General features: G+C 54.7%; 1 protein-coding gene and 1 pseudogene across 4 annotated transcripts; one reads left to right on the top strand and one right to left on the bottom strand.

Annotated features, from left to right (window-relative positions):
• Window positions 1-1,542: 1,542 nt before the first annotated feature.
• On the bottom strand, window positions 1,543-9,986 carry EPS8L1 (EPS8 signaling adaptor L1). Of its 4 annotated transcripts, XM_068528929.1 has the most exons (16): window positions 9,885-9,986; window positions 9,415-9,564; window positions 8,754-8,836; window positions 8,116-8,377; window positions 7,724-7,850; window positions 7,431-7,519; window positions 7,261-7,335; window positions 7,014-7,162; window positions 5,873-6,014; window positions 5,737-5,765; window positions 3,616-3,745; window positions 3,402-3,515; window positions 2,924-3,194; window positions 2,565-2,739; window positions 2,007-2,139; window positions 1,543-1,918 (listed from the first exon to the last, which is right to left on the bottom strand). In XM_068528929.1, the coding sequence occupies exons 1-16, from the start codon at window positions 9,969-9,971 to the stop codon at window positions 1,832-1,834; spliced, it is 2,103 nt and encodes a 700-aa protein (XP_068385030.1). In that variant the 5' UTR covers window positions 9,972-9,986; the 3' UTR covers window positions 1,543-1,831. The 4 variants fall into 4 exon arrangements, with proteins under 4 accessions (XP_068385030.1, XP_068385028.1, XP_068385027.1 ...); XM_068528927.1 differs by lacking the exons at window positions 9,415-9,564; window positions 9,885-9,986 and adding an exon at window positions 9,111-9,169; XM_068528926.1 differs by lacking the exons at window positions 9,415-9,564; window positions 9,885-9,986 and adding an exon at window positions 9,074-9,158.
• A 2,536-nt stretch (window positions 9,987-12,522) lies between these two features.
• LOC137752505 (claudin-6-like) overlaps window positions 12,523-22,331 on the top strand; it is a 16,337-nt pseudogene continuing 6,528 nt past the window's right edge.

Genomic DNA, 22,331 nt, shown 5'->3' with positions numbered 1-22,331 from the left:
AGGAAAGTAGCAGGGGATGAGGTTGAAGAAGTAAGGGCTGGCCTCGTAGGAGTGTGGCCCTGGTAAGGACTTTTTTTTTTTTGGCCGTGCTGCGTGGCTTGCGGGATCTAAGCTCCCCGACCAGGGATTGAATCTGAGCCCCTTGCAGTGGAAGCGCAGAGTCCTGACCACTGGACCTCCAGGGAAACCCCAGGGGAAAACTTTTGTTTTGGGGAACTGCTTGCTTCCGTGGTTCTTTGGTTAGAAACAGGGGCTGGGGCACCGGGCAAGAGGCTGAAAGACGATTAGACACCTGCTAGGGCTGAGAGTATTCCGGGTGAAACGAACAGCATGAACTGAGGCGTGGAGACAGGGAGAGGGAAGCTGGGCACGGTGCCCGAGAAGCTTGTAAGCTTGGCAGGCTACAGGCCCTCGGCTGCCGAGCCGGAGCTTGGATTTTATCTGGTGGGACATGGGGAGCCAGAGGAGGTGTGTGAGCAGGGGAGAGGGTGGGGTTGAGGTGGGAAGGAATCTTGGAGAGATGATGGGTCTGGTTCCAGAAGGAGGCCAAGGCATGAGGGCGGCAAATAGGGGCTGAGGATCAGCTCCTGCCTGCCTAGGGCTGTGCCTCTGGTCCCTTCCCATCTGATTTTGGAGGGCGCCATCTGGTGGCTCGGATAGAAGCTGAGCTCCGGGGGAGAGGCCAGCAGGAATTGGTTGGGGTGGGGAGGGGAGCTTGTCAGGGGGCATTTTGGGGAAGCAGAAGCGTCCACGCTGAACCTAGGTTGGGATCCAGAGAAAACCAGTCCCAAACCAGCCTCGCCACCCACCCAGATGACGGGAAAAACTTGCTGACTGGCCAGAGGGAAAAGGAGCTGTTGCTGAGGAGGTAGGAAGCTTCCTGTTAGGCTGTCGTCTCACAGGATGAAGAGTGGCCAGGAAGCCTGTGACACATTCAGGAGGCAGCCACTTCTCCGTAGCTGGACTCCTGGCTGGAGGTGGGGAACAAGGTGTAAAAGTGGATGCTGGGAGACTAACCTAGGGGATGCGGGCAGGTTTTTCCAAAGAGGGTATTTGAGCTGGGTCAGGACAGCTGAATAGGAGTTCAACAGGCAGAGAATCGTTCCAGCCAGCAGAAACCAGCAATTGTTAAAACCCCAGTGGTTGAAGGGGTTTGGGGAGTGTGTGGAGAAGGGCAGGACCAGAATGCACTGGGGATGAGGAGGTGAGAGACGAGGTTGGAGACGTAGGGACCAAACCACTCAGGGCCTCGAATGCCAGGCTGTGGGGCTAAGACGGCGATGGGGAGCCAGAAAAGGATTTTGAGCAAGGGGTGGACCGGGGCATTGGGTGTTCAGAAGATCCCTCTGGAGTGAACTAGAGGACAGACTGGAGGCTGGGAGGTCAGGAGGAAGCCTGAGCTGGGAGGATTCAGAGAAAGAAACCAAAGAGAGTGGGGACATCTGCTAGATTCCTTTCCTGTGAGGCTGTTGCTGGGGTGAGGGGCAGGTTCCTGGCCCCTGGTACCCGGGTAGAGAAGGGACAGCAGTTGACACCGCCTGCTAAGAGGAGGCTATTTATAGACTGGGCAGCATTATCTCAATACGCAGAGCTCCCGAGCGCAAGCACTTGCCCTAAATTGACTCAATGCCCGTTCTCGGCCAATCCGAGAGCACTTCTCAGGAGACTCCATTATGGGCGGGCCGATTTATCTAACCGGACGGGGTAAGACCAAGGCTGGAACAGGTCGGCGATCCCTGGAGGGATCTACTTCCGTTGGTGGGGGCAGTCTGCAGAGTCCGTTCTCCCGCGGGGCTGCTGCCTGGAAACTTAGCAGAGGGGCGGGGAAGGATCAAATGACTTCCGTTTCCACCTCGTCTTCCAGCCTCTTTTTTTGCTTCTTCATTACCGCTTCCAGCTCTGACACTTTCTCTTTGTCCTGGAGCAGGGGTGGAAAATCAGGACGTTGGAGGCAGAGCCCTCAGCGCCCTCCCCCGTCCGGGCTCGGGGACGAGCGCCTGCCTCACCTCCAGCAGCGAGCGCTGCACTGTGATCTGGCTGTACACGCGCGCCCCCTCCTCGGGGCTCAGCGCCCGAAACTTCTCTTTCTGCAGCGAGAATAGCTGCGCGCCGCTCAGTGCGCCTAGCGCGGCCACGGTCCTGAGCAGGGGCATCCAGGGCACAGTCAGGCCTGTTGGCCAATCACGGCTCAAGCCTCCTCAGCCCCACCAACCACTTTACGCCCGCTTAGCCCTTTGTCCAATCTGAGCAGCATTCTAGCTCTCAAGCCGGGGGGCGGCCGCTGCTGATGGCTCCTGAATCCCCATCCACCAATCATAGCGCGCCGTGGTGGTGGGGGGGGGGGCTGCCTTCCAAGGGAGGCGGGGCTTCCCTGGAGACTCCAATCGGAGCCTGGAAAAACATGCCAATCACAGCCTGACAGTCATAGTTGCTATCAGACAGACCCCCGTTTTGGACCAATCCCAGTCTCCCGTGGTCTGCCGTGCCCCCTCTGGGCCAATCGGAGCGCTCCGCCTCTAGCGCCGGTATCTCAGGATCCCCTAGCCGGCACCTGCCAAACTCACCCTGAACTAAAGCCCTTGCCCTGCAGCCAGGCGCGGACCTCCGAAGCGTTGGAGCGCGGGCTGAGCTGCGGCTCCGGGGTGCGGGGCCCCGGGGCTGCGCGGCTGGGGCCCATGAGGCCCTGGGCCAGGCGTGCCTGCAGCTCCTCGTTGATACTGAGCATCTGGGAGAATTTCTCTGCAGGCGGGAAACCGGGAGGGAGGGCGGACTCAGGGCGACGGGCCCTGGGTTCAGAGGGTCGGGGACCTCCAGCGTCCTCGTGATGGGTCGGGAGTCCGTTTAATCTTTCTGAGCCTCGGTTTCTCTGCCTGGAAAGCGAGGACAAGGACCGCTCCCTCGAAGGGGTGCCCCCACCACTCACCCTTCTTGCTGGAGTCCAAGTTGCTGAGGCTCTCGTAGCTGTCCCTGGGAGACCGAGACCGAGACGGAGCCGGAGCCTGGGTCCGCGCTGGTCGGGGACCGGGAGCCGGAGCCAGGGCCGGCGCTGGTGGGGGAGGGGGCGGGGGGGGAGGAGCCGGGGCCGAGGCTGGTGGGGGAGGGGGAGCCGGAGCCACGGCCGGCGCTGGTGGTGGAGGGGGAGCCGGAGCCGGGGCCGACACTGGTGGTGGAGGGGGAAAGGGAGTGCTACTCTCCTAGAGAGGGGAAAAAGAGGAGAGCACCTGGATCACAAAGAGGGCTGAGTCCCAGTCCCCTTCGCCTGGAGGTGAATTTCCGAATCCTCAGCCACTTCCCCTGCCAGTGACTTTGACCCCTTATCCCCCGCGCCTCTTGTTCCCAGGACGCAGGATCTGACCCCTAGCCCCTCTTCCCTCAAGACCCAGGAGTCTGCCCTGGCTCACCAGGCTGCGGCCCCCACGCGGCCCCGGGTGGGGTGTCAGGATATTATAGGGTACATATCCCTCCTGTCCCCTCTGGTCCCGAACCTTCCACCACTTGCGCTGGTCATCCAGGACCTGGAAGAGGTACAGGGGAGGGTTCAGAGGCTGTGTCTGTAGCTAGGGCTGGGTGGACTCCAGCCCCCCAGCCCCCGACCCCGTCCCCCACTCCTCTGACCTCCAGTATGTCCCACTGCTTGACGGGCAGCTCGCTGCTATTGCGCGCCTGGAAGTCATAATTACATAGGACCCACTTTCCCGCCGGCTCCAGCCCCTGGGGCTCAGCTTCTGGTTCCTGGTCTTGGTGACTGAGGAGAAGGGGAAGGGTTGGGGGGTAAGGAGGCAGCCAGCTCCACTGCTCTGGACTGTAGGGTGTTGGTGTGAGCTGGGGTTAAAGCCAAGCAGGGGTCGAGGCAGGGGAGGCAGGTTAATACTGTTAACACAGGTTTGAAATTAGAATACCGGTTTGAATATATTGTGCTCCTTATGCGCCTGGCACCATGCCGTAAGCACGTGATATGAGTACTAGCATCAGCTCCATTTTGTAGGTGAGAACATTCAGGCTCAGAGAAATAAAATGACTCTCCACAGATTACACAGCTAGAGACAGCTGCTATTTATTGAGCATCTACTGTGTACTGGACTTATGCATAATGATAACTCATAAGCATAATAAAAACAATAGTTAACACTTATATAGCACTTATTACATGCCAGACACTGTTCAAAGTCTGCTACATATATTAGCTGATTTGATGCTAGAGACAACACTTGGTAGAATCATGAGTTTGGACCCCCTAGTTCCTTCCTCCCTCCAGAGACCCAATTATTATCTCCATTTTACAGGAAAGGAACAGTGATATAAAGTGACACGGTGATGTAAAGGTCACAGAGCAAGAAAGAGGTGTAGTCAGACTGGGACCTGGGCAGGCTGGCCCCAGAGCTCATGTCCTGAGTAATTCCATTCTACTTGCACACAGCTGGACGTGAACCTGAGTGCTCCCATGACCCTGAGCTCCTAACTGCTAGCCTGTACAACCTCACAGACTTCTCCCTCTTTCAGGGAGGGATTATCATTATTTCCATTCCCCTCCTGCCCCCTGCAAAGAACTTGAAGCGCAAAAAAAAAAGGTGAGTTAAAAGCTGTGGGTGTAAAAAAAAAAAAAACTGTGGGTGTCAAGCTCAAGATTCAGAAGCGCACCGAGAGGGGGGGGTCCGCTAGACCAGGCAGCTGGGGGGAGGGGGAGCAGACTTTTAGCTCTGACAACCCAGTAAAAGGCACCTCAGCCCGGATCAGGCCTACCTGTGCAAGGGAGAGGGGAGTCTTCAGGGCCGAGGCACCCCCTGTGTGGGGCCGGCGCCAGCTCCCAGCACGCCGCCGTCTCTGCTGAGACTCTCTGCCCGAGCCCTCACCCAGACCCCCGTCTGCTCCTCCAGACCTGCTGCTTTGTTGTCTTCTCATCCCACGCAGTTTCCCTCCCATCTGCCCCGCGACTTGCCCAAGGAATCCTAGCTCCTCTAGGCCCTTCTTCCCCCGGGACCCAAGAGTCTGCACCGCCATTGCTTGTTGGAACTATGAATTTGCACCCCCAGTTCTTTCCTCCTCCAGAGACCTAGGAGTCCAGATCTCAAGCTTTAATTTCCTCGACCTTTTAACGCTTAAAAGGTCCCAGTGTGACACCCAGCAGGGACTGAGACAATTGCTCTAGAGCCTTGGGAAAGCAAGGGTCCAGCCTCCCAGCCTTTACCTCTCTCAGGAGCCCAGAGATACTACCACTTCCTAACTTTCCCAGAAACTTGCCCCTTGGCCCTTTAAGTCCCAAGCCTACTTCCCTGGGTCTCCAAGGTCCCAAGCACCAGACTTGAGCTCTTCTTCAGAACCCAATATCTAATTCCCCAGCCTCTTCTCTCCAACACCCAGGATTCTGTCCATATAGGGACCCAGGCAGGGAGCTTCCCAGGCCCTGGGAAACCAAACTGCCTTCTTCCAGACCTTTGGGGATCTAGGGGTCCCTCTCAGACTTTACCCACTCCCAGCACCCTCCTCCCTTAGACCCTGGAATCTGGGCCTCCAGTTCCCTCCTCCCTTGAACCCAGAAGTCTGGGCCCCACTCCCTCCCTCGTTGATCCTCCCCCCTCTCCCAGCCCCGGCCCCTGCCTCATTGCCACCTCACCCACCTTCGAACAGTCGGGAAGACAAAAGGAAAAAGAAAAAAGGGGAAGCGGAGTCAGCGCTGGGAGCCCCCAGGACGCACCCCTCCTTGACCCCACCTGACCCGACTCACCCATTGACACTCACCCATTGACAGCGACCTGAGGAGCGCTTTGCTGCAGGAGATGAGAGCAGTAGATCAGCTGGGGCCAGGCCTGCGCCCCAGAATTCCGAGTCACGGCCCCCCTGTGTCACCTGGGGGAGCTTTAAGCCTTAGCCTCACCTGCTGGCGCCGCCGCTCGTGCTGTAGCTGTTTCTCTACTGGGTCCTCCCAGGCGCGGCCCTGTGGGTCCGTGGCTGGGGGCTCCCAGCCACTGTAGAACTCAGGTCTGTATGGGGGTCCCTCCTCTGAGGGTAGCTCCATCCTGCAGCCAAGGAGGGGCAAGGGATCCTCAGGGATCCTGGTCTGACCTCCCTGTCAGTAACTTCATGAAGTTTTCCCCCTCCCCTTAAGCCTTGTTCTATTCCAACAATTCTAATCTTGCCCCCTTTTGCCAAGCCCTGCCCCTGCCTCTAAGCTGCATCCACGACATCAACTATATTTGTAAATACCCTGATTCCATTCATGCTCCGCCCTGGCCTCTGAATCTCACCTCTGATTCCAAACCATGTTTCTAGCTACACACATCCCGTCCCTTTCCCCTAAGCCCAGCATCTAGCTCTGCACGTACTCCCTCGAAGCTCTCAGCCTCCAAGCGCAAAGACTGCGCCCCCTTTCCAAAACCACAGACCAAACGTTTCCTAAGCCCGCCCCTTCGGCATAGCTTCACTCCATTCCTCTAAGTCCTGCCTTTTATTCCGGTTTGAGTTTTTGAGTCTTTTTTTTTTTAATCATGCTACGAAAAACCTAACTACCTAACTTTAAGATTTATTTTTGCAACTTTTTTAAACAGATAAAACAGCACACTCCTTGGGGAAAGGTGAGTGACTGAGAGGACAGGTCCTGGGTACAAATTACTACGACAGAGCCTGGAGTTGATAGGCCTGCCTAGGAGAGAACCACGGGCACTGCCACACCACCAAAGAGGCTCAGCAGACCGTTTCATAAGCCACGCAAAGCTGCTGACCTTCCCTCCAATCGGATCGTGGCATTTGACCTAGTCCCACCTGAACTTCAGTTTCTTTGGCGACACCCTCTAGCTAAGCCCCACAACTAACCTACCCTCCTAGCCCCATCTTTCCAACAGCCCCGCCACTTCCTCTCAACCCCACCCCTAAATCACCACGCCTCCTGCCTCCCAGCCCTGTTCCTCCAATCACCACGCTCCCAGCCCCCCGCCCCGCCCCTGAATCACCACGCCTCCTGCCTTCCAGGCCTGTCTCTCCAATCACCACGACCCCAGCCTCCCAGCCCCGCCCCTTACCCCGGGCGGGTCCAAGAGTCCCCCAACGAGGTCCAGAGCGTGTTTTCAAGTTGGGTGACGTTGTCCCACAGCAGCGCCACAGCCTCGGAAGTCAGATGCGGCCGCCGCACGCAGCTCGCAAACTGGGGGCCGCCCGAGGTGTCCACAATCTGGCAGGGGCGCAGGAGTGGGCAAGCTATCAGACCTTCTTGAAGTGGAACCCTCCTGCTGCAGGCAGCCCTGAGGGCTGAGGCCGGGGGTGTCTCACCATTTGCAGAGGTCCGAACAGGAAGTGCAGCAGTTCTGGGGAGGAGGGGTTGGCGATGTTGCCGCGCAGCCGGCCCTGTGGAGCCGGGGAGGTGCTGGTATTAGTGCGCGGACAGGTCAGGTTTGTTATTCCCCTCGCCCCCTGACGCCCCGGGATGAACGCGTCCTCACCAGCAAGCTGAAGGCGTACTTGATTTTCTGAAGCACATCGATGAACTCAGCCTCTGAGGGCGGCTTGGCCCGCAGCGTCAGGAGGCCCTCTGTGGGTAGAGAGGCAGGCGCGGTGATGGGGGACAAGCAGACAGCGTCAGGCAGGGTCGAAGAGAGAGGCAGAGACCCAGTGAGATCGCGATAGGGAGTGAAACTGGCAGGGGGCGCAAGGGGAGACCCAAGGGAGCGGGTGGATATTTGGGAGTGGCCAGGAAGGGGGTGTTCAGGATTGCCTCTCGGTGGCGCCTCCTCACCCCCCGCCTCCCGGTGCCGGGTCCTGCGGCTGCGCTCTCGGTGCTCCAGCACTCGGGTGGCCTCGGCAGACTTCTGCAGCCTTGATACGAAGGTCTCCACGTCGTCGAACACGTGGTTCAGGATGTCCTGGGGGGCAGAGCAGGGGGATGCGTGGGACCCCTGAATCTCGGACCCTCATCCCCCCTGTCCAAGCCCTCTCAAACCAAGAGCGCTTAGGCACATTCAGGCCAGGCCACGCCCTCTGATGCTTGACCCTGCCCCCATTCTGTCACACACCCCCCGGCCACACCCCCAGAAGTCTGACCAAGTCCCCAGAACCAAGCCCCACCCCCTGACAGAAGATACACACCTGCAGCCAGTCCCGCCCCGGCCCTAGCCCCGCCTCACTCACCACTTCCCGCTCTGCCTGCAGACTGGCCAGGTCTGGGCCCCGGGGGCCCAGGTCCCGAGAGGCCGGGTCAGCGCTGCTGCAGACCTCCGCCCGGCCCGGCCTCCGCATCTCTTCAGTCTCTGGGATGGGGTCCGCCTGGGGTCGCCCGCGGCCCGCGGCTGGCTCCGCCGTGTTGATCGCGGCGCGGACCGTCGGGCGGTGCTGCGGGGGCGGGGTCTCGGCGGCGGGAGAGGGGTGGCACTGCAGCTCCTTTCGCGTGGCCCTGCGGGGGAAGAAGGGGAAACTGAGGCTGGGCACACCGAGGGATCCGGGGAGGGGAGAAATTCGGGCCTTCAATCTGAAACACTGTGGCCCAAAGGGGTCAAACCTAGGCTCTCAGTGGTAGGGAGAAATCCGATATATAGGGGTTGGGAGAGCACCTCTCCGGAGGGAAACTGCGGCAGAGGGAGGAGAAACCGACGGGAGGGGAGTACACTTGGTACAGGGTTTGTTTGACTCCATTTAAAACTCGTTCTGCTCTAGGCTAGTGGTATCCACCGATTTCTCGGATGGGGAAACTGAGGCCCAAAGAGGGGAGCCGGCCCCCCAGAGACCTCCCCGTCGTCTCTTCTCCCCCGCTTGCAGTCCGGCCCCCTTACCTGAGCGCCGCCGCCCTGCGCTCCCCGCGGCCCGAGCGGTAGTTGTGCAGAGCCCCCTGGATGTCCTCTCGGATCAACTCCGCCTGTCAATCACGCCGTCAGGCCACGACCCCTACCCACCCACTGCCCGCCCAGGCGGCTCTCCGGATCGATTCCTCAGCTCGGCCCCAGACCACGTCCAGTCATCGCTTACGCACTGCGCCCACGCACGTCCACGCCCTAAACTCACACCCCGGCCCTTAGACTGTCCCTGCCTTAGGCCACTCCCCCAACCACGGAGGCCCCGTCCAGATGGCACTTCGCCCCTAGACCACACTCACTCCCATCCTAGTTCTGGCTGCTCCCCAAGACCCTCACTTCCATGTTCTGTCCACGTTCTGTCCGAGCTCTTAGCCTCCGTCTCCATTCTGCCCTCCCGTTCCTTCTCGACCCTACGTTCAATCTGTCCTCAAATCCCCCTCCCTCCCAGAATTCCTTTACAGGTCGCGCCCCCTCCGCTGGCCCTGACCCCGCCTTTGCCGCACGCCATGGCCCCCCCGTCTTAGAGGTCCCACCCCGTTGGAGGTCGGGCTCCGGACTCCGCCCACTTTCAGCTCCGCCCCCGGAATCCGCAGGGTCTCAGCCCTGTTCTGGGCTGTGGCCCCGGCCCCGGTTCGCTCACCTCCAGACGCAGGCCCTGGAAGAAGTGCACGTCGGGCTGCGTGCGCTCGGGCTCCTGGCACACGAGCAGCAGCAGTGAGCAGCTCTGGCCCGGCGGTATCACCGTGTCGCAACGCACGATGGCGCTCAGCGGGTACGACTCCAGCTCCTCCTGTGGGGTGGAGGGTGGGACAGCGGGTAAACTGAGACCCTGAGCCAAGGATACTCCTAAGTGGTGACAGCAGTGCCAGCACGTACAGGCACTGCGCACGGCAACCTCCACCCCAAGTTGAGGGGCCAGGGATAACACCCCTGTTTAATAGATGGGGCTAATGAGGCTCAAAAAGGGGGCGGGGGTCCCTTGCCAAAGTTTCCAGAGGAAGGACGTGCAGGAATCAAGATTCACACTCAGATCCCTGACGTCCCTAGGGCTCTCCATGCCTTGGCCGGCTCAGTCCAAGCTGCTCCTTCCACCCACGTGCCCCGTGGCACCTTGGAGACTGGGTCCAGCAGCGCAACGTGTTTGGGAGACACGCGCAGCAGCATGTCCTGGGCCCAGACGCGGCCTTGGCTGTCCATGAGGGCCAGCTTACGCGAGGCGTCCTCCACCGTGTGCACGCCATCCTCCTCACCCAGGCAGAAGGTCACCAGGTGCTGGAGAAAGCAGCGAGTCCCAGGATGAAGCCAGGTGGGCTGAGAATCCCCTGGAATCAGCCTTCCAGCCTGCGACTAACCACACCTCCTCTGGGAAGCCTTCTCTGATCACCTGCCCCACCTCCTCCCAGTGCCCTTTGTGTGTCTTTCCTGGGTCTAGCTCTCCAGCTAGACCCCTTGAAGGCAGAGAATGGTCTGGATTATATCTAGTTCCTTCTAAGCAGCTCTACCTCCATTAGAGCACCTGGCAATTTTGCTGGTGCCTCTGGAACTTGTCTGACCCCTGCTCATCCAGGATTGCATCTGATTTGTCCCTGTGGTCCAACTATCCAGCACAGAAGTTGGTCCAGAGGAAAAGCTGGCAGATTCAAGTGGAATTGAGTTCCTCCACTGAATACCCACATCTGAAGCAAGGCAGAAGAAGTCCATTTTGCAGATGAGCAAACTGAGTTTCCCAAGTTCTTTCTGCTTGGAGGTCCAACCGCTTTCAACACCCCCATCTCCTCAGGCCTGCCTTGCCTCCTGCAAGACTCCCCGTGGCGACACAGACCCCAGACTCACATTGACTGGATATTGGGAAACATCGGCCATAACCTCAGTGGAGTAACGCTTCCTCTGTTCTGTGGGGGGAGAAGGAGAATGGCTGCAGGAGACCCAGCTCCCAGCCCCTTCCCGCTCAGACTCAGGAGTCCAGACCCCCAGCCCCCTCCCCTCCAGACCCAGGAGTCCAGACCCCCAGCCCCTCCTCCCTCAGAAAAGGAGTCCAGACCCCCAAACCCTTCCCCCATCAGATCCAGGAGTTTGGGTCCTCAGTTACCTCCTCCCTCAGACCTAGTTTCTCTTGGCCCGGGGCTTCCTTGCCCCTCAACTCACCATAGATAGACTTGGCACTCCGTTTGGGAGAAGCTTCTGGGCTAGTGAAGGAAAAGAGGGGTGAGAGGGGCCTTGGGAATTGGGGGCAGATCATGGGAGTTTTGAGTGCCAAGCAGAGCTTGTGAGGGCAGTGGGGAGCCATGGAGGGTTTTGAGCAGGGGAGGGCAGGGCCAGAGCTGGACTTTAACAAGACAAGTATGGCAGTGGTACTGGGTGGTGGTGGCGAGTGTGGTCTCTACTGTCACACAGACCTGGGTTCGAATCCCCTGTCAGCTACTGCTTTGTCATAAGACCCCGGGTGGGAGACAATCTCTCCTGCTTCAGTTTCCCTTTCCGTAAGACAGGGGTTAGTTACCCTATAGTGTCTGTCTGGTAGGTCTGTTGGGCGAATTCAATGAGGTGATGCGGTTGGAATGTTGTGCAGCCTTAGTAACTGTTATTATCATTATTATGATGATGCAAAGGGCTTAACACACAGTAGTTGCTCAATAAATGGGTTTTTTTTTGTGGCTGCGCTGTGCGGCGTGGCTTGCAGGATCTCAGTTCCCTGACCAGGGATTGAACCTGGGCCACGGCACTGAAAGCGTGAAATCCCAACCACTAGACCACCAGGGAACTCCCAATAAATGGGATTTTTTACAGTAGCATTAGTATTGGGAGTAGATGGAAAGTTATCTTCTTCTCCTCCTACCCCCACGGGCCAGGTTCTTTTCAGCCAAATCCTTCTCTGTCTCTTGCCCTTGACCTCCTCTTCAAGGTCACTTTCTCTGAGAAGAATTCTCGAGTCCCCATTTCCACAGAAATAACAGAAGCTCAGAGCTTGGTTGGGGTCGGAGATGAGAGATGAAGGATGAGAAACTCTTTTAGTCAAACCTCTGCTCCTCATCCCGCTCTTGTCAGTCAAATCTCCCCACAATTTGATTGCCTCTGGGCTGGAGAACTCATTCCCTTCCATCTCCCATGCAGCTATTCCCATGCTTCTCTCTTTATCCTTCTCCCTGCTCACTCCAGGAGACTTGACCCTTCATTATAAACAGCCCTGAGTTTTTAGCAAAGGGTCAATATTTAATAATAAGATATAACAACTGGGAATTCCCTGGAGGTCCAGTGGTTAGGACTCAGTGCTTTCAGTGCCGTGGGCCCGGGTTCCATCCCTGGTTGGGGAACTAAGATCCCATGTGCCACGCAGCGCAGCCAAAAAAAGAAAAAGAAAAGGTAACAACGATAGCCTAGCAGTTCTCATGAGTTGAACACCTGCTGTTGGTCAGATGCTCTGCTAAGTCCTGTATGTGCATTAGCCGATCAAGCTCTCAAAATTGTCCCTGTTTCACGGAGGAGGGACTGAGGCTTGGAGAGGTGATGTCCTTTGGCCAGGGCCACACCACTGCTGAAAGTTAGCGCCTGGATTTGAACCCAGGTCTGTCTGCTTGGCAGCAGGAGGGAGGCAGCTCAGGTGGTCTTCAGAGTGTCCAGGCCTGGGCTGCTGTAAATGCCACCTGCGGGTGTGGATGAAAGGGCTGGGGGGGGGGGGGGGAAGGGGGGGCGGCCGGGGGACCTGGTGGGCGGGGGTCCTTACCCAGTGCTGGTGTTCATGGTGCCGAGAATGGGGAGCTCCTGCCACCTGGAGCCCTGGGAGCCAGCAAAGAGGTGAGGCCTGGCCTGATCGCAGGACCTATGATTCCTGCCCCTCCCCGCTCAGACCAGGAATCCAGGCCCCCAGCCCCTCCTCCCTCAGACCCAGATGTCCAGGCCCTCAGGCCCTTGTCCCTCAGACCAGGAATCTAGACCTGCAGGCCCTCCTCCCTCAGACCAGGAATCCAGGCTCCCCAACCCTCCTCCCTCAGACCCAGGGGTCCGGGCCCCCAGCCCCTCCTCCCTCAGACCCAGGGGTCCGGGCCCCCCGCCCCTCCCCCTTCACACCTGGTACACTTCCCCACCCCCAATTCCTCAGGGCTCCATACATGCAGCTCCCTAGTCTATGTGTACTCCATTTTCCTTCCTCTACCCAGGGATCCTGTCTCCCTGTCTCCTAGCCTTTTACTTTCTCAGGGGCCCAGGAGTCCAGAACTCAGAGCTCCTTGTCCCTTGGAACTAAAGGGTTTTGACACCAAGTCTCCTCAGAGAACCATTCATCCAATTCTTCAGCCCCTACGACCCCATAGTCTTCCCTTAGGCGTTAGGGTCCGACCTCCAGCCCCTAGCTCTTCAGAACTAGACTTTAGTTCCCCCAGCCTTTCCTGTGTCTGGACCCAGGAGTCTGGGCCCCCTGCTCCCCTCCCCCAGACCCAGGAGTCCCCACCTCCAGCCCCTCCTCGCTAGGACCCAGCTCTCTTCCCTGGGCCCCCTCCTCACCTGCTGCTCAAGCTCTGTCAGACGGGAGGCTCTGAGCTCTTCTCTCCCTTCCAGACAGGGGCCTCTCCTTCCTGCTCACTCCCAGGGCCCTCCCTCCTCCGCATACCTGAGCACTCACCTGGTATAGCCTGCTGGAGTGGCCCCTGGGCGGGGCTGGCTGACAGACCCAGGGCGCCGGCTGGGATGTCCTCAGAGGAGCCAGAACGCTTATTGTCTCCATCACAACAGGAGAACAAGAACTACAGTAATTCGATGTCACACTCCTTCACGTGTCAGAAATACCCCCTTCGAATTCTCCTGGTACCTCTGCGAAGTTGATTGCCGCTTGTTCATGGTCAATGTGGAAGGGTGGGCTTTGAACCCGGAGCCACCTTTCCATCTCCAGGGCTGGTGTCCATCCCTGCTCTGTGCACACCTCCTGTCTGGGGTTCCTATCTCCACCGGTGCCCTCGGCCCCTAGCCCTCCCCTTCCCTCCTCCTTTGGAAATGTCCCTCAGTAATTCCCAATGACGATGACAGCTAAGACTCAATGCCCAACTCTGCTCCGAGGGCATCACAAAAATGAACAGGTTCCTCAGGCATAAAAATCTCCTTTCGAGAGCTTCCCCTGTGCCACGGTCCTCGCTGACTGAGTTATATACACTGCTTCTTCCCCGAACCCAGTGAAGGGAGTGTTGGGGTGTCTCCATTTTGCAGATGAGGAAGCTGAGGCTCACAAGGGCTCAGAGACTTGCTCAGAGTTACACATGCAGTGAGTGGTCTCCCTGCTGTCTTCCTCCCCAGTCCGGTCTCAATGCATGGACCCCATAGAAACCTAAATCAGCTTACGTCACTCCACTCTCAAAAGCCCTCGGTGGCTCCCCATTTCTCTGGATAAAAGAGAAGACCTTCTACAAGGCCTTAAGTGATGGTACCCTACCTCATCTCTTCCTTTGCTCCTTGAGTACCCAGATGCCATTCTGCCTCAGGGCCTTTGCACTTGCTGTACCCTTTGCCTGGAAAGCTCTTCTCATATCCTCAGATGAGAAGAGGCTTGCTCCCTCATCTTCTTCAGGTCTTTGCTTGAATGGCACCACCTCACGGAGGCCTGGCTGGCAACCTTGTTTAACATGGCAGCACCTCTGACCCTTCCCTCCTTCAGAGTCTCTTCCCCCTCCCCCAACATTTAGTTTTTCTCCAGATCATTTATCACCCTGTAACACACTATATTACCTGTTTGTCTATTTTTGTCTTCCCCCTTAGAATGTAAGCTTCATGACGACAAAGGCTATTGTATGTTCAGTCCCCCAGTGTATCTGCAGCATATAGAATAGGGTCTTGCACGTAGTAAGTGCTAGAGTGACATTTGTTCAATTACTGAGTTTTTGCATTTGGTGCACTCATGTGCATTATTGCTTCACTGAACACATGTTGACCCCACAGTCTATACTAAGAGAGGCTGGAAACCAGAGAAGACACATCCTTGTCCTGGATTGATGGGGAAGAAAGAACAGACAGAAAGAGAGAGAATCATATTGTGTGGTGTGATGGTGAAGAGCCCAGGTGGGTGTGGGTTTGGGTCCTGGCTTTGCTACTTAATAATTTTGGTAATACTTATTGTGTGCTTATATCCTTTTCTGAGTACCTATGTGTGTGTGTGTGTGTGTGTGTGTGTGTGTTTGTTTGTATAAACCGTACAACATCCTATGAAATGGGTTCAATTATCCCCATTTTATACATGAAGAAACTGAGACATATTCAAGTTAAGTAACTTGTCTATAATCACACAGCTAATAAGTGGTAGAGATGGTTGAACCCAGGCCATACAGTTTAGACACTGCATCTTGGTTGTTACTCTGTGCCACCACCTCATGGTCCAGGCCCCTATCTAGCTGTGTGACCCTGGGCAAATTACTTAACCTCTCTGTGCCCCAGTCCCCCATCTGTAAAATGGGGATAACAGCACTGGGAAGATTAAAGGAGGTTATGGAGAGCTCTTAGTACAGTACCCAACGAAGAGAAAATCCTAGGGAAGAAGTGTTAGCAACCACATGGATGAGGTCTTTCTTTCCACAGGTCCTATAATGGCAGATGCTAAGGGTGCCTTGGAAGCCTGGAAGCGGCTGCTCAGAGGGTCAGGGCAGGCTTCCTGAAGGAGGAGGGGTGCGGTGGCCAGAGCTAAACCTGAAGGGCAAGTTTGGCAGCCCCAGGTGGCCTGGAGGAAGAGGGAGGAGTGTTCCAGGCCAGGAGCCGCCTGAGCCACGGAGGGGAGGGCCATCTAGCCAGCGAGTGTGCTGGGCACTGCTGGACACTGCTGGGCACTGCTGGGCACAGAGATATAGTGACCAGCTGGGCGAGTAGCCACTGCCCCCCTCCTCCGTGCAGCAGGGAGAGGGTCCTGTGCTCTTCTGTGTCCGGCTTCTGTCACTCTGTGTCCCTGGCATATCCATGCCACAAATGTTTTCTGAGCTTGGCCCTGCCTGGTTTGGAGTCCGAGGGAAAGAGCAGACCCTTTACTCTCTGTGAGGCAGACGGGGCTGGTTCTGGTACCCTGCTGATAGAGAAGACAGAGGCTCGGAGTGGGGAGGCCACTAGTCCAAGTCTCAGTGGCTCTGGGCCATGACAAATGCAGATCTGGCTGAGCCCAGGCCCTTTCTTCATGTGCAGGTGGAGAGAAGTGTCCTTGTAAAGGCATTCAGTGGGAGTCGGGGGCCAGGAGTCCTGGGTCTGAGGGAGGAGGGGCTGGGGGTCTGGATCCCTGGGTCTGAGGGAGGAGGGGCTGGGGGCCCGGACCCCTGGGTCTGAAGGGGGAGGGGCTGGGGGCCTGGACCCCTGGGTCTGAGGGGGAAGGGGCTGGGGGCCCGGACCCCTGGGTCTGAGGGAGGAGGGGCTGGGGGCCCGGACCCCTGGGTCTGAGGGAGGAGGGCGGTGGAGCGCAGGCGCCCCCAGGCCTCACCGACAGCAGCTCCTTCGTGCTCCGGAGCAGCAGGTGAGGCCAAAACCTGAGCCTCCGCCCTCGTTCAGGGCCCAGGGCCTCCTTCCTTCTTCCCTGCCACAAAGGAGGCGCCTCCCTCTCTCCAAACCGTAGCACGTGGTTCCCAAGTACCAGAGGAGGCTCACACCCCTGCAGAGTCTGACTCAGTAAAGCCCTGGGTGGAGGCGCTCACCGGGGGGACCCGGCACCAAAACACCGACAGTAGAGCGCCTTTTACTGAGTGAACTTTAGGACTCTGTGGGTCTGAATTTGCCTCTGTCCCTGAACTGGGATAGCTTTGTTTTTGGGGAACTGGATTGTTTATTCTCTCTGTTGGGAGATCCCAGGAACCAAACAGAATTCTCATTGCTGCTTGGTAAGCCAAGATCCTCTGTATGTCATATCTGAAAGCACCCCATCTCTTCCCTCATCCTCCTCGCCCAAGGCATGCCCCCCACATCTGTCCCCCAACTGTAGGATTTGCTGATGAATTCCTAGGACAAGGAGGGAGGTCGAATTCACAGGTCTGGCAGCTTGTTGGGGCAGGGCATATAAATAAGATGGGAGTTGGGTCTCAGGGAGATATATTTACTTACATATTTGTCCATTCATTCATTCATTCATTCATTCAATAAATGGTCCCTGAGACCTAATTGTGCCTCATCCTTTGCCCTCAAGAAGTCAGGTTGATTGGGGAAATAGACCCTGCTGGCACCCACAGTAGCAATTCACAGTGAAATGTGCACTGCTGGAGGTGGCAACAGGGCATTGAGTGTCCCCAGGGGAGACACTTATTCCAACTTTGTGGTGGGTATGTGAGGCAGTCAAAGAAGACTACCCAGGTTAAGTGATAACTGGATGGGGTTCTGAAGGATGAATAGGAGTTTGCCAAGGAAGACGTGGCAAGGAATGATATTCTAAGCTTGAGGAGTGGCGTATGCAAAGTCCCAAAGTCATGTAGTAGCAAATACTCAAGCACCTACTGTGTACCAAGCATGTTCTAAGTGCTAGACAGACAAAACCCCTGCCCTTGTGTTGTTGTCATTCTAGCGGGTGTGGTGGGGAGACAGAAGATAAACAGGTAGGGACACACACGTGAATAAGACTTTCAGATTGTGGTAATCTCTGTGGAGGAAATAAATGTGAAGAAATGGAGTGACTGAGGGGCAGGCAGGTGTGGCCACTTCTGGTGAGGTAGTCAGGGATGGCCTCTCTGACGAGCTGGCATGGGAGCCTTGACCTGAATTTCAAGACGGAGCCAGGAATGCAGAGAGGGTTTTAGGCAGAGGGAACACCTTGGGGAGGCTGGGCAGGTGGGGGTGTGGCTGGCCAGAGAAGATGAGACTGGAGACAGCTATGAGGATGGTCATGATGTTGGTGTTGACCATGACAACTGCAAAGGATAGGGTAACCAAACTTCAACTCAAATGCACTTGCCCCAAGCCTGAGTCTCAAGAAGCTCCCTGTCTGGGTGGGGAGGTGACTCAAACGTGGGTTGCCTGAAACGTGCCATAAACGGAGGTCGCTCCGGCAGTGTGGAAGCTCGGAGGAGGTCTTCCTGGGACCTAAGGGGTTAGAAAAGGTTTTTCCTTGAAATTCCTCTGAGACCGGCTGGCCCTGGAGAGGGGGCGGGGAGTAGTACCAGGAGGGTGAGCCTGAAAACTGGCCTGGCCAGAGGAGGGAGGTTGGTGGCCAGCTGTTTATTCTCTGGGAGGGATCCAGGGCAGATTTGTCTCCTGAAGCTGGAGGCATTTGGCTTCCATGTTGGGGGCCTGCATCCAGGAGGAAGTGATGGGTAAAGGGCTCCAGACAGACTTGAGTCTGGATCCTGGGTTGAAGCAAGTGACTTTGCTCTCTGAGCAAGGTGACTCTCCGATTAGTCTCATTTCTTCCTCCCTAAAAGGAGCATAAGCCCTGGTACCTGCTGTAAAGGCTGGTGGGAAGATGAGGTGTGAAAAGACGTGTAAAGTGCTTAGAGCAGCGAAGTGCTCAGCCAACGGATGAAAAATAGACGAAGGAATAAATCAATAACTAAATGACCAAATCCACATGTGGTGACAAGGGCTGGTTCTGCAGACACGCAGCTCTGCACCCCAGTGCCTGATCTGACACCTCAAGCAATGGACAGCCTCCGTCCTAAGCTTCCAATGACCATTCATTTATTCAGGACATTTATCCATTCATTCAACAAATGTTTATTAACTATCCCCTCTACACTAGGCACTGTTCTAGGTGCCAGGGAACTCAATGGCCCCAGTCCTGTCCTTATGGAGTTTACATTCCTGTAGAAAACAAAATTAAAAAGTAAATGTGTAGAATGTCACATGGTGGTCATAAAGCAGGGAAGAGCGCCAGGGAGGTCCAGCACGTGTTTGGGGGGTTTTATTGGTTGGGGAGGTCCTCCCTGAGACTATGATATTTGAGTGAAGCTCTGGAGGGAGTGAGGTGTGAGTATATCTGGGGAAAGATTTTCAGGCAGGGGCAAGGGCCAGTGCAAAGGTCCTGAGGTGAATGCTCACACAGCAAGGCTAGTGTTTATGGAGCAGAGTGTTGAGGGCGGAGGGGTAGGACATGAAGTCAGAAAGGTGATGGGGTGGATTGTGGGTTCCCAGGGTCACTCTAAGGATCAGAAATTGACGGTACAATAGAAGTGTTTTGATCAAATTTTTTAAAAAAATTGACCTGAAATTAACCATCTTTTTTTTTTTTTAAAGATTTTTTTGATGTGGACCATTTTTAAAGTCTTTATTGAATTTGTTACAATATGCCTTCTGTTTTATGTTTTGGTTTTTTGGCCGCAAGGCATGTGGGATCCTAGCTCCGCGATCAGGGATTGGACCCGCACCCACTGCATTGGAAGGCGAAGTCTTAACCACTGGGCCGCCAGGGAAGTCCCTGAAATTAACTATCTTAAATTGAACAACTTAATAGCACTTAGTACACTGACAATGTTATGCAACCATCATATCCATCTAATTCCCAAACATTTTCACCCTCCCCAAATAAAGTCCATACCCATTAGAAGTCACTCCCCATTCCTTCCTCCCCACAGCCCCTGAAAACCACCATTTGCTTTCTGTTTCTGTGGATTTGCCTGTTCTGGACATTGCCTATAAATGGAATCATACAATATGTGACCTCATAGTGTTTTTGAGGTTCATCTATTTTTTTTTTTTTAACATCTTTATTGGAGTATAATTGCTCTACAATGGTGTGTTAGTTTCTGCTTTATAACAAAGTGAATCAGCCATACGTCTATGTTGTATTGGTCCAGTGTTGAAATAATTTCAGACTTGTAGAAAAGTTGCAAAAGCATACAGAGAAAACCTCTGTTGGGTTTCTGTACATTTTTTCCTTTGTAATTAATAAGTATCTTGTGGAGAGCTACTTTGAGACTATGTAAATATCCTGTGTGTCATGAAACTTTAACTCATTAGTTTTGGCATCTACGGATGCTTCCTGCCTGAATCGATTATGACCAAGATGGTTCCCCAATGGCAATTGAGTTAAGTTTCAAAAGGATTCCCTAATTTCTGTGTGGAGAACAGGGGGAAGCAGGGAGACCAGCTAGGAGGCTTTCCTACTAATCCAGTGAGAGATGGTAGCAATGGACATGCTGAGACGTGGTCAGATTTTTGGATATATTTTGAAGGAAGAGCTGGCAGGTATTGAGAGAAAAAGAGGAGATAAGCATGACTCCATGTTTTGCTCTAGGCAATGGGAAGACTGGAGTTGCTATTTTCTGAGATGGGATCGCTGCTCTAACAGAAAGACCTGGACTACTAGTGGCTTAAATCGGGTTGAAGCTTATTTATTGCAGTTGATCCAGGGCCCATTTGGCAGCTCCATAATCATCAGGGACCCAGGCTCTTTCCATCTCATTACTCTGGCAAAATAGGGCTTCCACCTCATGGTCCAAAATGGCTGCCTCAGGTCCTGCCATCAGATCTGCCTTGCAGCCAGAAGAAAGGAAGAAAAGGGGCAAGTGTCTTTTCATTTTGAGTACACATGTCCTTTTTGCTCACATCTCGTCTAAGTCAGAACTTAGACACATGGCCACAGCTAGGTGCAGAGGAGGCTGGGAAATGATTCTTTGTTCTAGGTGCTCATGTGCCCAGCTATAAACCAGTGGCTCTAGTATTATGAGCAAGAAAGGAAGAATGTATGTTTGGGGAACAACTAGTCAACTTTCCCTAATGGGTCCTGAATGCTGCTTTTCCTACATCCCTTATGTCCCTCTCCAGTCCGTATTCTACATCTCACCTGGAAACAAAATTCCTGAAACATAGATCTGCTCATGACCTTCCATGGCTCATTACTCTTTCATGGGTCTCCAGTATCCTCTGAATTAAAGCCAAGCTTCTCAGCCTGGCATTTGAGCCATAATGTGGCTCCACCTTCCAACCACTCCAGCCTCATTCCTTCCACCCCATCCACACCTTACACTCCCACAATATCTGCACATACCCGTGTGCTACCTTTTCCTTAAGCTGATCCCACAGTCCGGAGCACCCTTTCTGGCCTGAGGAAATCCTTTCTGTTTGGATCACTGTGATCACCACCACATCCTGCAGGAAACTTGCCCAGCCTTCTTACAGTGGGGCCCTCTGCCGCTCACAAACTCCCAGACTCCCCATCACCCCATCCTAGCCAAGAGGTCAGCTATTTCTATGGTGCCTGCCTTACTCCAGGCAAACTCACTGAGTCTTTCCTTTCCTGTCTTCCTTCCTTCTCAGCACCCTTCCCTCCTGTCTACACTCTGCCCCTCCTCCCTTTTGCCTTCCCTTCCTCCCAGTTACGGAGCATGAAAGTGCTGCACTCAGCACCTGTACTAAACAAAGAAACAAACAAACAAAGAATCAACTTTTCCAGTTACTAAGGTCATGTGACAAATCATTCCAAGACCTAGTGGCTTCAGACAAGGGCCACATTTAGTTTGCTCACGAACCTGCCATCTGCACAGGGCTTGGTGGAGGCGACATATCTCTGCTCTACATGGTGACAACGGGGATGGTTTGGAAGCTGGGGCAGTGTCTTGGCTGGAAAGGCTCAAACAGCTAGAGCATGGACCAATTAGGGCTCCTCCACCATCTGACCTTTTCTCTATGTGGTCTGTCCAGCATGGTAGCTTCAAGGTAGAGAAACGTGTTTCTTACATGTCAGATAAGGGCTCTGAAAATGCATGGAGAGAAAGAGAGAGAGAGAGAGAGAGAGAGAGAGAGAGAGAGAGAGAGAGAGAATGACTTGGGTATTATAAGCCCTCTGATGGGGGAAGAGTCCTCTCAGTACCTGGAACAGCAAGCAACTTTTATCAGGAATTTATTAACAACTTCAACAATGATAAAGGGATGCATGGCTTACCTGGTAGCCCGAAGAGATATTCTAAACACCTTGGGTGCATATGGGAATCACGTAGGAGGTCCTCAGAGGAAGGAATTTGGATGCATTTTTCTGTTTACAGTAACAACATTACAGCCATCAATGCTCTGGCATTTACTGTGGGTTAGATCTTTGTCATGAATTACTTTCTGTCATCCTTCCAAACTTTGTGACAGGGGCCAGCAAACTGTGGCCCACCACTTGTTTCTGTAAATAAAGTTTTATTGGAACACAGCTCTGCTCATTTGTTTGTATACTGTCTGCGGCTCCTTTCCTGCTGTAATGGCAGAGTAGTTGCAACAGGGACCAGATGACCCCAAAAGCTGAAATTATTTGCTATCTGGTCCTTTGCAGAAAATATTTGTTAACTCCTGCCCTAGAGGTAGATGATATTAGGAGACCAGTTTATAAAAGAGAAGAAAAAGGCTCAGAGGGGGATGCTTTATTCGAGGTTGAGAGAGTCAGCGTCCGTACTTTTTATTTTTAAAAAATTCCCTTATTTTTAATTGTGGTAAACTACACATGCCATAAAATTTACCATTTTAGGGGACTTCCCTGGTGGTTCAGTGGTTAAGACTCCACATTTCCATTGTATGGGACACGAGTTGGATCCCTGGTCAGGGAACTAAGATCCCTCATGCCACTTGACGTGACCAAAATAACATAAAATAAAATAATAAATGAATTTTAAAAAAATTTACCATTTTAACCATTTTTAGGGTCCAGTT

Source organism: Eschrichtius robustus, chromosome 19, assembly GCF_028021215.1.
Source record: "Eschrichtius robustus isolate mEscRob2 chromosome 19, mEscRob2.pri, whole genome shotgun sequence".
In the NCBI taxonomy this organism is placed as follows: domain Eukaryota; kingdom Metazoa; phylum Chordata; class Mammalia; order Artiodactyla; family Eschrichtiidae; genus Eschrichtius; species Eschrichtius robustus.
Note: the sequence above shows the minus strand (reverse complement) of the source record. Positions and strands in the feature narration are given on the sequence as shown.